The 16,737-nt window shown below is 47.5% G+C and overlaps 1 protein-coding gene across 1 annotated transcript in view; it reads right to left on the reverse strand.

Moving 5' to 3' along the window:
* Positions 1–16,737, reverse strand: part of CACNA1B (calcium voltage-gated channel subunit alpha1 B) — a 300,428-nt gene that overhangs the window by 150,358 nt on the left and 133,333 nt on the right. The window contains exon 7 of the mRNA XM_064468537.1: positions 13,431–13,534. Within this exon, the coding sequence (XP_064324607.1) occupies positions 13,431–13,534 (104 nt within the window). The remainder of the gene's footprint in view (positions 1–13,430; positions 13,535–16,737) is intronic.

Below are 16,737 nucleotides of genomic sequence, written 5' to 3' on the forward strand. Positions count from 1 at the left end.
GAAGAATGGGGAAATGGGGAAAAGGAGCTGCAAGTGCCAGAGGCAGCTTTATAGTCACAGGCTACACTTTACCCTTCAAATCTAACGCTTTTGCTTCTTTGGCAGGACTGTCTGACCCGTGGAGAAGGAACCGGGGGGAGAACTTGGCTCAGCACTGCTACATACACCGGTACCAGCCACTGACGTGAGAGCTGCCATCAGCTGAGAAGTTATCTTGATTTTGGCAGTGCATCCCAGTCTCCTGACTCCCCTCTCCTGTCCCCCACCTGACAGCACAGCCCATGACCCCATCCTTGAAATAGAGGAAGCCGAAACATGTCTCTGAACCGACAGCTTCTCCTTGGCATTCAGCACGTGTCTGCTGGGTGATTCAGGATCCTGCACGTGTCAGCTGGATCGCCTATTTTCTTCCTCTTCCTTTTTAATGTTCTCATTTCTGGTTCAGTGCCTGCTGGTCGGGGCCACGGACCTCCTCTCAGTTTTGATTTCTCTCTGGAGGGGGAGGAATGAGATCAGACAGCACAAGGTGACAACATGCATATATAAACTGCCAGGCGTGGAGGGGCTACGCTTCCTGCGTTACAGGCTCATGTCACCACACATTTCCCAGAGCCGGGCTGTATCGGATCGGGGAGGCAACACCCAGTGGGGAGTCTCAAAGGACTGCAGCAGGCAGGAAGGACAGCAGATGAGCCATGGCACTGCTCCCTCGCCCCTCAGGAGCAGGCAAGGGAGAGCTTTCCTTGCAAAGCCTTTCATCCTCTGCCAGCTCCTCTCTGGCCCAAAGAACGTAAAAGCTACCTAGGACTTGTCCCTTTAATCCCAACTTTAAACATGTAAGAAAATGAGGGAGAATCTGTGCTAAGTTGCAAACCTTCAGTAGTTTCTGTAGGGCCATGAATACTTTTTGCAAGACACCAGTGAGGAATGTTGCTGAGGTTAAGGCCACCTGTGCCGCGCTGTTCCCTGGAGCTGGCACTGCTGTAGAGGTTGGGAGGGCGAGTTCCAGGAGAAGACAGTACCTGGTGTCTCTGCTGTCGTCTTCTGAGTGCTACAGAGCTGTAGCAAAATCATCCAGGTTGAAGACTGGAGGGTTTCGGTGTATGGTCTTCCTGCTGAAGCAATGCATCACTTGCTCTTTCTCCTATCTCCAGGAGATAAAAGAGGTTTGATGAAGCTGGAACTTGCCAAAAGACTGTGCTTTTCTTTCTGAAATGTATTGATAAGAGCATGCGTACGTCTCTCTTCCACTACGCTCATCACCATTCAGGAACTGAAATATTCTCCATTTGCAGCAACTGGAAAACTCCCAGAAATTCTGTTTGAGAGCTTTTCAACAACATTTCAGAGCATATTCCAAGAAATAAGGAAAAATTTCTATCAAAATGCTGTATTTCAACTAAAAATATTTCAGCTGAGGTTATCCTGCCAATTCTAAATGAAAACACAGAAAGTCCCATGGGAAGGTTTGGTAGCACTAAATAAGTTTCCTTTTTTGTTCAGCAAAATTGCTATTTATGCCACTGACTTGCAAAAATCTCCCAAATTACCAGAAAGGAAACCTGAGCAGGAAATACACTGCCTCTTGCCCAGCTTTGCCTCCAGGGCTTTCTTCATAGCCGGTCCTCCACAGTTCAGCCAATTCTGGAATGAGGAATATTGAGAGAGGTTCACCCATTTTCATCCTTGGCTCTCATCGACCACCACGTGCCCCAAAAGCTCCCCAAAACATCCACCTTTCCGCACTGCCTGGGGAGGCATTAGAAGGAAGAAGGCTGAAAGGTCGGTGCTTTTACACGCAGCACAGCAACAGGAGACGCTGCTTTAGGGGAAGGCGAGTCTGCCTGGGTAGATGACTACCATGCATTTTAGTTACAACATGACAGTTGTGAATAACTGGTTCTATAGAGACAGCAGGAACAAACACAATTCAGGGAAGGGCATTCATCATGGAAACCATATGCCATACCAGTCAAGCTCAATGTTGTCACATTTTTCTTCTCAAGAGTAGTCGGTGCTTAAAGTCACCAGGAAAATGGATGATTGTTGCTTATCACCTTGGTGGGTGGAAGAGTAAAATAAATCTCTGTGTAAATATGCACTGGAATAGCCACTTCAGGGAAATTCAAGAGCTCCCCAAGCCACAAAAGAGACAAGGTCAACTCATGAGTAACCACCAGGGTCAGTAAAAGACTATAAACCAAGGAAATTCTTACAAGTACTTCATCCATGCTGGACTTAAATTAAAAATACTGTCACAACAACCAAAAAGAAAAAAAAAAAAACCAAACCCACAATCTTCATCCCCTGAGTCTCTGATTAACTTCCCTATATGACAGTAGAGATCTGAGATGGAGCATCATGTAATGTGCCTACTGGTCTTGGGTTTCATGGCACACTCCCAGGGCCAGTGACAGCAGGCCTGCTGCAAGACTGATCACACAATTAAACCTCTGCAATTCAAGTTTTCTGCTTAGAAAGCAGGCAGAAATGCTTCCCACTCAGAGGGAAAAGGCAGAGAGAGATGATATAGCATCACTGTTAGTGCTATCACTAACCGGGCTCATGATAACAGCATAGGTAATTAGCTCCTCATTCAGAACAACACAGCTGAGCTACATGTGATCTCATGAAATCTCAGATCTTAAAATGGGAGAACCCTTCGTCTAGTGAAGCCAAAGCACTATTCAGAATGAGTGGAAAGAAACACAGAACCCAGGAGGACTCCACCAAGGACTCCCAGAAAGCAGCTGAGAAGGACTTTTAGAATTTTAAGTCTAAAACAACAAAAAACCACCAAAAACAAAACAAAACAAACAAAAAAAACCAACAACAAACCCCAGCCAATCTGTTTTAGGATTGCCTTCATCTCCAGTCCAAGTACATCAAAGGAATGAGCAAAGCTGAGCCTGGACGGCACGTGACATGTAGGGATAGAGACCTGCCTGGAGAAATGTAGTCCTCAAGAATGAAGAGGAGCCAAATAAATCAAGTGGGTGATCTGCTGGCAAAGGAACCAGCCAGGACTGCAGATGTTTGACTGAGTTGCTGACAAGCCAAAATGAATCCTCCAGGTGGAGGAACAAAATTGGCCAAGACGGGGGCTTAATTTGTAAGCTTTGTTGCTTGAATGTGGAGCAGTGCCCAAGACAGACTTGATACCTGACAGCAGCCTGCTAAGCAGCCCACGTCACTCAGGAGCAGCGAGGGACAGGCTGGAGGTAGAAGGTGGAAAACAGGAACTCCTCTGGCTGCCTGACATACACATCAGTGGAACATCACTGTGGGAAACATGTGCCAGAAGAGTGGCAGTGGCACAAAATCACACGTGCTGTGCTACTCAGGGGCTGCCTCGTTGAGGAGAGGTGAAGCGTTAAAGATTCCTCTTGGTTTCAGTCCATCCCTTTTAAAATCGGCAAGGAAGGAACCTCAAAAGACACTTGGTGCCAATTATCCACCTAACTTTCAGTAAGCCTTCAGCAAGAGCAACGCTGAGGTAGGAATTTCCATAAGAGGCTGCAAAGAGACCACAGAGATAAGAACATGCACTCGCAGAACCCCGACATATGAACAGGCTGGGGATAAAATAGGTAAAATTAATGTAATACTATCTATATTTTTCAGTAAAACCAGGTCTTTTGTGCTCTTGGCAGGCTGCAACCACTTGCTTGGGGGCTGTGCGTCACTTAAGAGACCCTGCAGAGTGCCTTAGGACAACTTCCCAGCACAGGGACCGCACGCACCTCCAAGCCTCCTGGCGTCCCGAGAGCATCCAAATGAAGCAGAAACATTTAATTGCATTTTAAAGGTGGAAGTCTATTTCTTACCATTTATTTTGATTAATCAGCTGTAAGAAGGAGATAAAGAGCCTTCAGATAATTTTTCCTTTCCCTCTCAGGTCTCTGTTTCTGATGCTGGGGATTGCGACCTTGTCCTCATCCAACCAAATCCCAACTGCTTGGGTGAAGCCAGCCACAATAACGTGGTAGGCAGATTCCTGCTGAGCCAACCCTCCTTGTGCTCTTGCCATTCTATAGGTCCTGCAATAGTGTGATTGAGTTTGCTACCTTATACACAAGGTCCTGCAAAGCCCCTCGCAGCTTGTTTCACCAGGGTCTGATCCAAGAAATACTCCTAACATTTCATTCACTGACCGCATCAGCATCCACGTGTTTATAGAAAAGCAGATTCTTGCTCCAGGGAAAGAATTTGTTCTGCAGGTTCATATCTCTGTCTTTTGTCTTCCTGGAGAACAGTAAATCCTTTATAAGGGGAAGCCTCTGCTGGATGTAACAAAAAAGCCCAACAACTTTATGACTGTAACTGTTTATACAACCAAGGACACATAGCCTTGGCTGTGCTAAACATTTATTTTACCTTCTGCAAACCTGTTCTTTGAGATGCAGAGGCAGTGAGGGAGTCCTAGCAGAGAGCGAGCAGGAACAAGATGGACAGTGGGGAGTGGAAAGAGTGAAAAGCAGATACGAGGTGTCCTGGATGCAGAGGCAGGAAGAGCCTGGGGACCTGCTGAGCATCCTCACCCCTCCTGTGGGTGCTGTGGTGACTTAGGGCAGCGCAGAGGGAGGCAGGCAGGACAGGGGGTATCTGAAGCACAGCAGCAAAGCTCAGGATCTGAGCAGGGACAGCAGACACCACCTTCCCTCAATTCCCGAAGCATTTTACTTCAGCAGGGTGTAATGTCACTAGGGAGCCATCATCAACAGCAGCACCAGTGACTCTTTGAACTGTTAGAGATTAAAGGACCAACCCCAGCCCACAACATGTTTCCAAGAGCCTTAAAGGGGCTGCCAGGGTGGCAGAGGCAGGAGAAGAGCAATCCTGCAGGGAAGACGCCCCACAGGCCAGCCGCCTCAAAGGCAACAGCCTTTGGTGTTTCTCACAAGAGCTCATTGAAGAGAAGAGGAAAGGCAGCCACAGCAGGGGCCGAATTATTCACAGCAGCACACAGAAGGCAAGGGGAAGGGACTGGGGAGAGGAGAGAGAGCACTGTTCCCTTCAGTGCACTGGCCTGGCTGGATGCTGGTGAGTTAGAAATGTAATGGAGGGTAGAATGGAATTTGGCTTAAGAAAGAAAAATATTAAATAAATCCAGGAATAAAAGACAAGCAGTGCAATTTCCAGCTGCCTGGACATGAGTCGTCATGGCCCGCAGCTGGGAAGGTGCAAACCCAAGAGGACATGGCTCAGCTCAGATGTCCATAGCCAGCACCTTGCACTCAGAAGAGCTGCAAACAAAATGAGATCTACAAGGACATCGTTTTCTTTACCATAGCATCAGATATCTTTACCACAATAAGCCCAGGAAGACCTCAGGAGGAGCCAAGGTATGGTTATTCGCATTCACAAACAAAATACTCAAGTTCAGAGAATTCTGCAGGCAAAACTAAAAAAAAATTTGATGCCTCTGACTTACTGATTTGAAAACATGAATAGAAACTCATGTAGAGTATTGTTAAATCACTGCTTTTAAATACCTCTAAAATAAGGCCCAGGTCACCACTGAATATAGGCAAAGCATATTGATTAGAAAGCCCATCTGGAACAAGAAAAAAAAAGCATGGAAATGCACCTCATCTGGGCAAGAAGAAAATCTGAGGGACGTGAAAGAAAGCACATCCCAAGGACACACAGAGATTAACATTGGAAAGTGCTGGAATGAGATGAAAACAACTGATTCACCTGGAAAATGAGCAGTAGGAATTTATTTATGCTGGTGACATTTGGTACCTCTAAGTTATTTTTTTCCTGCCCATAAAGGTGGTTTGCTGAGAAATCAGAGTTTTGAACCCTGTTATTAAGCAAGGAAAAGCCCAAGAAGGACTGAGATTTCTTAGTCCTGAAGATGACAAAGCTCTGTGGCTCATCATCTGCCCCACGTTGTCCCATCAGCTGCATGAAATCCCAAAGACAGTGTTTTATGTTTCTATCTCACCTGGAGCTCCAGCCAGACAGAATCACCCTGGGCACGGTCTGAGCAGGCATGTCCATCTCTCCCAGACTGAGCCCAAACATACAGACCCAGCTGGCTGAGCTGCTTAAACCACCTTAATATCCACTGCTTCGGAGTAAGGACTGGCTCCATCAACCCTGCACAGCTGGAGCTGCTTCTGCTTCCTCCTCTTTGCTCTAAAGAAGGGGGGGGGAAAAATAGCTCTCCTCGACCAGCTGATAAAGGATGAAATATCACTGAGAGATTGATCTCTCAACACCGAGCCAGGCTTCGCACTTTATCACCGAACATAGCAGGAAGAGGCCTCAAATGCAAGCCAGATATGGGATACATCTTGTCATTCTAGAAAGAAGAGGAACAGCACAGAGGTGAGGCCTTCAATGCATCCTCCTTCCTTTTGTCTTTACGTTCAGCTTGTGCCTATTTCACTTTGATTCCACCTAATCCGATTTGAAATGCTGCGAGTGCCACAGCTGGGCAAATGTGGCTTGAAGGAGGGAACAACAAAGAGAAAAAAGAATTTAAAAGCACCATTTATCTCATAGTATCAGCCTACTGCAATTGCTGGATGAACCTCTGGTGCTGTTCATCAAGCCTCCGCCCCACAGTCAAAGCAGAAGCCCCAGGAAATTCAAATTTAGGTCTCCTATGTACCATTCCTGTATCACAGGCTTTAACTTCCATTGAGGCTTAACAGAAAGGCAAATAAAGGTAGTCCATCTCTCCTATACTAACCAAAAAACACAAAAGGAGCAAACGATCCACATTCAATAGGACACTGAACTTGGTGAGACAAAGCTCACGTGGAAAGTCATCGGTCCCTGACCCCTTCTGCAAGAAACACACGTGCTTCGCCCACATTTCTTGTTTGCAATGATGGCTTTGTTAAAAAGGGCGATGAGGAAAGAAACTTCTTTTTTTTCTCTGTCTTTCCCCTCCCTTTTAAGCACAGGCTGGGGAAACACTAAAAGCAATGAGAAAGCAAGAACAACCTCATATCTTTTCATGATGCAGCTCTTCTGCTGCAAATAATTAACAGCAGCCAAAGTCAGATCACAGCAGGTAACAGTGAACTTGGAACAAATTTGCAGGGAAAATGAATGATTGTCTCTGTAATGAGGGAGAAGGAGGACAGAAAAGCGCTTTGCCATTATGACAAATTAATCAGCCTAATTCTTCTCCAGCCTCTGCACGTTTTACAGGCTGAAGTTTTATGATCTCAATCTGGCAAAAATCCTCAGGATGGGAAAACATGTCATGAAACTCAGCAGAGCAAGTCACTGAGACAGCCGGTTCAACGAGGTCTGGATGGGGCTGTGCTTCCTCCCAGGGAGCTGCTCTAACAGCACAAAAGCCTCAGCGACCCAAGGGGCAACAGTCAGAAACAGAAACAGGTATCCCCTAGGGAGGCTGGAGCACCCGGCAGGGAGAGCGTTTAGCGGGACTCTGCCCAGACACCACCGCCCCACGCTGCAGACTGCTCGAAATGGCGCAGCAGCGAGGGATTAAGGCACCATTTCCCCGACCCTTGCTCTCCTGCAAGGTGCCACAGGGTCTGTAGCTGTATCCCTTGCCAGGCTCCTGCTGTTACAAAGATGCTGCAGCCATTCAAAACGTCTCCCTACAGTTCTTACAGCAGGTGTTGCGTGCCTCAGGACAGAGCGGTCTGGACCATGTAATGGTAATACTTAAGCAGCAAAGATGCAAACTGGCCGCTGCAGTCAGTGCCTCTCCACACTGGTTATTGCAGCCAGATGAGGAAACCTCAGGAAAGATCATTACTTTTTGCTGGATGGTCTGGAAATACCTCAGGCTTCACCATAAATATTTGAGGACACGACGAGCAGCATTTTTCACAGTCAAGAGACACAGACTCTCGGTATTCGAATGCATCATTCAGTGCGCTGCCCTCTCTGGCCAGCACTCCTGCTGTCTTGCCACCCTCACCACCACCACCCCGCTGCATGAAACAGTGCCAAAAAGCACTTAGCCTTGAAATAAGTTAAATCATCTTCCTCACAACATCCCATGATAACGTTTATCCTCTTTGCGTTGTGTAATCCAAAGCATCAAAACAGTCAGAAATGTATTGTACAGAATCATACAGCTCATCACCAGGCAAAATTAACACCGAGCTCAACACCCAAGCAGTGAAAACTCCATAATCCTACCAGCCCACGGAAGAAAGCTGCTAGCTGGGCTGAGAGGAGGCCGAGGGCTGGGAGGGGAACAGCAGCAGGGTGAGAAAGACAGCAATGGAAATCACTGCTAAGGGAGGGAACACCAGGAAGCTAAGGCGTATATGGAGACGGGTGCCCATCTTTTGGTGGCACCAGCTGCCAGAGCAGGATGGCAGAGGGCTGCACTCTGCTAGCAAGCAGTATAAAGTCAGAAAAAGAATAAACATTGGTCAGGACTTCCCAATTCAACAGGGGACATTTTTTCCCTCCTCACTGTAAACAGCAGAGCCATGTGCAGAGTTCAATTAAAAAAAAAAAAAAAATTATCAGGCTCATCATAGGGCATTTTCTGGTCAGAACAGAAGCCAAATCCCACAACATCCCAAGCAGCAAACAAACAACCCTCTCCTTAGGGAAAACAGAAAGGCAACTGGGGTCAACCCTTCTTGCCATGACTTGGAGCCAGAAAACTCCCATGGTGCCACCAGAGGCAGCCAATCTCTTTTTCTATGGAAAGGTTCTAACCCCTGTGACAGATGCTTTTATTGCTACCTAAGTTACAGAGGGTTTACAAATAATCTAAGAAGTAAGAATAACCACCCAGCGCAGTCAACGCAAAAAGATGTTTCAAGAGAAATGTATTACGGATACGAATTCCTAAATATTTTCACTACTGCTGTTGTTCCACTCTGCACTGGAATCCTTACAAAATGCTACCCCAACTTCCGGGACTCGGGGTGCCCCAGCTTTCTGGAACAAGGTTAGCGTGGCTAGAATGGCTTCTCATGACTAAAAGAGAAATAAAGGCAAGGGCAGCTCTGTAGTATGAACAAAACCTTGTTCCTCCGTCTGAAGCTGAACTTCAACCAGGTGCCTTTTTTTTTTTTTACATTTCTTTTTTTGTGCCTATGACTGGGGAGGTATGAGGGTGGGCAGCACACATCCTGCATCTGCATCCTGCATCTGCCCGACTTGGTCAAGTGGGCAGACCTCTACAGTTCACATGCAGAAGCAAATGAGCCTAACAAATAATGCTAGGGGGAGAAAATCTACACTCCAAAGAGGAGAGTAATCTACCCTCCCCCCTGATCTCTTGTCTCTGGTGACCAACACCAGGCCCGAGGGAACGGCAGGGAGATGGGCCAGGGGAGGGTTAGGCTGGGCATTAGGGAAAGGTCCTTCCCCCAGAGGGTGGTGGAGCCCTGGCACAGGCTCCCCAGGGAGGTGTCACGGCACCAGCCTGGTGATATTCCAGAAGCACTTGGACAACACCCCCAGAGGGCCATGGTGTGAATTTAGGGCTGTCCTGTGCAGGGACAGGAGCTGGGCTCGATGATCCTTGTGGGTCCCTTCCAACTCAGGATTCAATGTTTCTCCCACTTCTGCTCTCCTGGGCCTTAACAATCCTGATCTTCTCCCGAATCAGCTATGGCACTCAATAAAAGCTCCTCCAGAAGAAAATAATCTGTTTTTCTGCTCTATTGGTTTCTGCAGGGCTGTTGAATTTTATCAGCTCATGTAGGGATCGAGCACCAGAGAGAGAAAACAGAGAGGGCGAATACATAACGAGGAGTAAGAAAGGAAAATCCTCAACAGGGACACAAACCCACATTACCACTGCTCCACAGCAGCCGGGATGCTGTGCTCCTGCGGGAGAACCCCAAACCTTCTGTAAACAAGCAAAGGCAGTTCCTGGATTTTAGGAGCTGTTTCAATTGCAGTTCACTTGTGTACCTATGAGCACTGCAGCACTCCAGTGAAACTCTAACTTCTGCCATATTCACAGCAAAAGAACAGCCCAGTCTGTCTCTGCTTGCGACGTGCAACCCGGCAAGGGGGAGCTGCTGCCAATTTCCCCAGTCAGAGACCCACCTTTAGCACTGTGGTGAGCAGGTCCGGTACAGCATCCACTGCAATGTGCATCTTTTGGAAAGACAGAGGAGAGCCCAGCATCCCTATCGCGTCATCTGAAATAAGTTGTTCACAGTAACTCCACACCCCATGTCCTAGGATCATCGGGGAAATCTGGCTATTCGGTGGCACAAGCAGAGCTGAGCTCTGCTGGCAGTCTGGTCCCAGGTGCTTGCATCAGGGAGGGGAGTGGAGCAGAAGGCAGAAAGCACCGTTTGGGACCGTATTTAAATATTAACTGATTACAAGAGCACTGGCAGCGCTTTGATCAGCACGCATGAGGAAGACGCACTCCACAGCAGGCAGAGTCTCATTCAATCTGAATTACTGAGTCAACATGCTTTTAATTACATCTTTAGCCAGGTACTCAGAGGTTTTTGTCCTATCAAAGGCATTTTTGGCACAAGATTGTGGGTTATTTTTATACCAAGTTTTTACCAACGTTTACAGATTGCCACATCTCCCTGTCAATTCCCTGCCTGTGCTTGTATTATAATTCCAGAAGAACGAGCAGAGAGGAAAGGTTGTTTGCTCTTTATTTTAAAACAGGTGTCATCTCTTCTGTAGCATTTGCAAAGCAAATGCTTCCACATTTGGCTAGCAGATGAAACTCGGGATCCTAACTGGGTCAATCTATCTAAACTGCTCAAACAGACAAATCCAGGAGCTAAGCCCGCTCATGCTGGGTATCCGCCCAGTGTTGACATGGGCCCACAAATAACTACAGAAAGGCACAAAATTCCATTAAAAGTCATGGTAAAACTCTGTATAATCTCATGTCAGTAGGAAGCTCGATGACTTGTTGTCACTTCAGACTATTTACATTGCCATAACCTGTGACAGCGTCTGCATACCCACTTCAGAAATTTGTAGCTTCCTTATTGCCCACTGAGGAACACAGATATGTGAGATGAAATAGCTCAAAACTAACAGCAATGAAAAATACTCAGGTAAAAGCTTTTTTCTGGGGCTTTCCAAGGTATAGACGGAGGCATGCTGAAGCTTAGCCCCCTCATGCTGATAATGTACATGGCAAAATATTGGAAAATAAAATACCACCTGACCAACAGGGGTTTTGTGAAACAGGACAGTCACGAAGGTCACACAGAAGCCTGGGAAACCAGTGACCTAACCTCTGCTTCGCCGTTGTTTCCTGGGGACACTCCATCCCCTCTTTCTACCTGCTGTTCCCTCTCCCTAACGTGCGGAGAAGGAGAGCAGCACCGCATCACCCCCAGGATACAGCAAGGATAATATTAAAGGTTATGAGGTGCACAGATCATGAAAATAAGCAGCAGGTGAGTGACTGCTGAGTTAACCCTGGTCGTGGGCTATTTGTAGAACCCCTAACTCTAAATCAACTTTGTTTTATTGAAACAGGAAGGTGGGATATTGCCAAGACCCTCTACTGCAGGAGCCACTAGCTGACACTGTCACTGGGACGTGGATGGCATAAAGTCCTGGAGTGAAAATGTACCCTATGGAAGTCAACATGCTTTTGCCAATGAGCCTTTCTCCACACAGAAACCCATGCAAAGAATAAACTCCAGCAGAAATGTCTTTTTTTTCCTACAGTGCTGTCTGGGGCTTTTGTCCAGAGAATATAATGACAAGTGTCTGCCTTCACAGGGTCTCTCCATCTTTCTGGTGCCTTCTCCTCACCAGTCCATTCAGACATTCCCACTTCCCTTCCTTGCCCCATAGCTGCAAGCCCACCGCACCCTGCTGAGCAGTGTGGTCAGCACTCCCGCTGGGATGTTTATTCTCTTCAGCCTGTCCCCGGGAATTATTCCTCCCAAGGACGTCAAACCACTATGCAAAATAGAATTTAAAAGCTTCCCTCTGTGAAGAAGATATTATCATCCTTGTCACTAACAAAGGGAAACCTGATGCACAGAGCCTTAACAGGAGATACACATTTATATAACGTTCATGTTTTGCCCCGAGCAAAGGGTCAGGAGAGCCAGGCAGAGGTTTCCATCTTTTGGTCACCAGAGGAGTTTGAATCCAGCACAAAGGAGCAGGAGCCTGCAGGCGTCTGAGTTTTGTTTTAAATCACAAGCATCATTTCAGGCAGTGTGGGCTGACCCCATTGTGGAACGAGGAAGACGAACTACCTAATGAAGAGCACTCAGCCCTGGCTCTGGCGCTCGCTTTGAATCATATGTCAGGCGAGTGTGGCCACGAAGCTCTGCCTTACAAAGCCTCGGATATGGATGTCTGATGAATGGCTTTGATCGGTTATTGATCACGGCCATTATTCCTGCCTTGAAGGAACAGCGAAGTGCGACAGAGCCTTCCCCATGACCCTCTCTTGTAGCAGCACGTCTCCCAGTCCTCAGACAAAACTGCACTGCTGCCTCCCTGCTTCTGCCCCAGCATGGGCTTTGGGGACAAGGATCCAAACTAATAAAACTGAGCATGAACCTGTTCTCTGGAAAACATTTTTCTTTTTCTAGTAACTTAAAGAGAAAGAGCAAACGTGCAGCACTGAAGGGCTTTTACCACTCCGCAGCGTTAACCCTTTACTCTCTTCCTGTGCTGCCAAGAGCCAGAAATAAATCTAGATCTTTATAGATCTATATAATCTAGATCACCTGGATGGGCTAAGGAGAAACTGTGTGCAAAATGAGGTGCCAAAGTCTAAGAGCTTGTAAACCATTAAGATGATTCAGGTTGTTAATTCCAGATCTTATTTCCACAGGCACTGGGGACGTTCCAGCTAGGCTTTAACTTGGCAGCCTGATCTCTACAATGGCCCAAACCCAAAACTCACATGCAACAAACACCAAATCCTTGGCTGACCCCTGGAGTCTGAACATCAAGAGACCACCGTGTCCCCAAAATCCAGACGTTGGCTTAAACAGCTGGAGATTTAAAAAAAAAAAATAAAGAAATACCACCACAAAAAAAAAGCAAACAACAAACCAAAACAAAACCTGAGATCTTTTAATTGCCTCTTGTTTGAGCTTCCCCTTTCTCCATGCTGCACAGTTACACCAAATGCACTGTGAACACTTTGATGTCCAGCTCCAGCACTGAAGTATTTATACTGGCATCAGTGGGTTCCTGATGGGTTTTCAAGACAGCGCAGGAGTAATTGTTGGCTGCGCAGGCCCAAATCAGTATAATTACGGGGAGCTCATTTAACTCTTGGGTCTGGATTCAGAATCATTTCAATTAATGATTTTACCCGCCATCCCCTCTGCAAGAAAAGGACAAGGTAGGAAATGTGTGAAGGGGGACAATGTGCAGTATGATGTATCACCCATCTTCTCTTTTCCAGCTACATCCTCCCACAGCGGTAACACCAGCATGCCTTCCCTTTTCTTATCCAGGTGGAGACAAACAAGCCATCAGCCTCTTACCCTGATAAGACACCCAGCACCAAGTTGAGCATGAAGAAAGAGCCAATGATGATGAGAGGGATGAAGTAAAGCCAGTTCCAGGTATTTCCTGCAGCATCATTTGTCTGGAAACAAAGAAAAAGGGAGAGAGAAAAACAAATATTAATTCACCTCAGAAAAAAACATACCATACAGAAACTGCAGGGCAGAGGGCAGGGGAGATTCCCCTCAGATTTCCATAGGGGTGTCCACCACTGATGTACTGGTTAGCTCTGTTACCTTCACCAGTTGAAATGCCAGCAAAAGGACCCATGAACCAAGCTGGTTGTCCCACCATCCACACCACAATTTGTCATCCGCTCCAGTGAGAAGATTCACCGAATTCCACAGCCCCGGGATGGCTCTGCTGCAGGGTCAAAGCTCACTTTTAAGTGACCTGCCTCTGTGCAGGCTTTCTACACCAGCCTCCTCCCTCCCCACCTCAACTCCGACTTCCCAAGTGCTGAGCATCAGTGTCATATTTACATCTGGATTGAGACGCACACAACGGGAGGGAACCACAGCCTTCCGTCAATCTCTGCTGCAATCAAGGCAGAGCGCGGCACCGTGCCCAGACCCCGCGTACGCACAGAGCAGAAGAGAAGTAGTCTGCAAGAAAACGAGGCATCTTCGGAGTGATTGCCGTTCCACTTTGCTTGCTCAGCACTCTGGGCTTTCTGCCACCGAACCCCGTGTGAGGCTCCCTGAGCAAGCAGCGGTCTAGATTAAGGGGAGGGAAGGGTGGTTCAGTTTATGACAAAGTTTCTGCATTCATCAACCACCAGGGAGCTCTTTAAGGAAGTGCTGAAAAGTAAAATGCCACATGGCCATTTACTGAAGCCAAGTGCACAGAAAAATGCAAATTCTTCTCTTGTGAGTGAAGAATGGAGCAATTTGGGAATCTGAAGTCAGGTGTAAGGGAGGGGAAAAGGGAAGCAAAAAGAAAAGACCCAAAGATATTCTCCTCCTCCTCCCACAGAGGGTAGAGAGTAACACGAACACAGAGCTCACCTACCCGCCCATCTGCAGCAGCTGGCAGAGACTGCAGAGAAACACTCCCAAACACCGACTTGCGAGAAAAGCATGAATTCTGATATTGGCGCCTTTTACTTGTTATCTGTGGTGCTTTTTGTTCACTATTCCCAATTATATTTGCAAGTGTAATTTTGCTTGCAGAAGAATTCACAGACAGAAGCACTTTAAATGTGCTTTATTTCAGCCACGCATGCACTTGATGCCACCTCAAAATGTCTCTGTGTAAGTGGAAGTCACCCAAAACCCAAGCAAAACCAACATGTGATGTGGGTGACAAATGACATAGCATTTCTTACAGGTAATAACATTTATAGCATTGATGCAGGTAAATACCTTGAGGCATTTTTAATATGGGGTATATCTGCACAAATTCTTCCTAAAGGACCATGCTCCGGATCAAGCACATTACAAGCATCTCTCCAAATAGCCAACAGCTTCAGAAATATCTATGTCAGTTGATCAGTGACTCACCCGAGAGGAACAGGCACTAACCAACCTCGCCACAAACCACCCCTGCTAAAGGCAAAACCAGCGCATGACAGACAAGTGACTCTGAAGACAAAACAGGCTGGGAAAATGAGAGCAGGAAGACAGTGGACGCTCTGTGCAGCCCAATCTCTCATTACATTTTTAAATGCCTTTTACAATACCTGTCATCCCACTCCAGCAGTGCCACTTCATTAACTGTTTCATCTTACCATTCCTCTCTCTCTGCTTTTAGCTATTTCCTTTCCCTGTTCTCCTGCACCACGTCCCCACAGATGGGTTCAGAGGAAACAAGGACACTCGTCCTCAGTGCTTCTTCCCCAACACCAGGAAAGTGCCTGGTACAGCCCCAGCCCGCTCTCCTGGCGTTACCAGAGCAAAAGCCATTTTTTTATATTTAAAGGCTGTTCCTCCATTCTCATTTAGTCGACCGAGGTGGCAGCCCTCGTGTCTCCGGTTGGAGCAAGCGTGTCCCATTCAGCCAGGCTGGGGACCGCCGCCAGCCAGGCAAGGGGGGCTGGAGAGCCAACCCCCAAGGCAGGGCTGGAGGAAGGGAACAGATGGGAGAAAGGAAACTGCACAAACATGCAAAAAGAGTGCAGCAGGTTCATTGCTGCCAAATGATCGTTTATCATTTATTTATTCATTTGAAGACCAAACTTGGCGACAGATCCACAATTCCATGCCACGATCAAAGCCTTTAAAAATGAAATGTGCTGAAATACAAGTAATTAACCACCCTCCTCTGAGAATTTGCTAGACTACCTTATGCTCAGGGCAGGACAGGAACCCACTCTGTTTGCTCTGCCTTGCACATGGGGATCCAGGACAAACTGGAGGGCAAAACATCAGGCAAAAGGGTTGACAGAAAACCTTTCCCCAGAAAACGGAGCCTTCGCAGACAGGCAGCATCTCTCGCAGCGCTCCCCAACATGCTTGAACCCAGTCACAGTTTATGGTACCGGCTCTGCCACGGTGAGATGATTTAATGAATCAAACCTGCTTGCTGCCAGGAAAACCAAACTCCTCTCCTCCGGGGAAAGCCCCCTGAGTCCCACAGACACCCCTGGCTGCGCTGAGCAGAGGCGGCAGCCCTCCGCCCGCAGAGCCACTGGGGCTTGGGCTGTGGCCCAGCTCCAGGCTCGCTCATTAAGCAGGATGAGCCAAGAGATCAAATCAAATTTTGTGTTCCAGCTCAAACATTTCACTGGTGTAACTCCTGGCTGACTGTCAGTGCTACTTGATCCTAACCACAGGTCTAACCCAACAGGGAAGGAGGAGAAATTAAATACCTGTCACGATGTGTCAAATTACATCCAAATACAGTAAGGGCTTATGGGAGGACTCCGCCACCGCTCAGGAGCCAAGGAATCCACTGGTTAGTAACAGCCACAGGGCTCACGCACCCCCGAACAGTGCCCACATCGAGCTGAAGCCTTGCTCCCGGGGACCGGCATCGAACAGCTCATGTCCCTTAAACTTGGCAGCACAAGAATCCCACAGGCAAGGTGCTGCACTGTGGGAGACCGAGGCACAGGAGGTCTAAGGGATGCTTTCAGGGTCACAGTGGAGACTCAGAGATCTGTACCTCAGGCATCTAAAGCCCATACAAACTGTCCGGCCCCTGGAGTGCTCTTCCCAACAAGCCCAGCTGCCTCGGCTCCCTCTGCCCAACCTCTGCTCAGCTCCAAGCTGCTTCCACCCCCTGTCCTGGCACTGGTACCAAGACACCCCCTTGATGCCTGTTCACAGCTGGTGCCTTTTTTTT

The sequence above is a fragment of the Phalacrocorax carbo genome, chromosome 18 (genome assembly GCF_963921805.1).
Source record: "Phalacrocorax carbo chromosome 18, bPhaCar2.1, whole genome shotgun sequence".
NCBI lineage: Eukaryota > Metazoa > Chordata > Aves > Suliformes > Phalacrocoracidae > Phalacrocorax > Phalacrocorax carbo.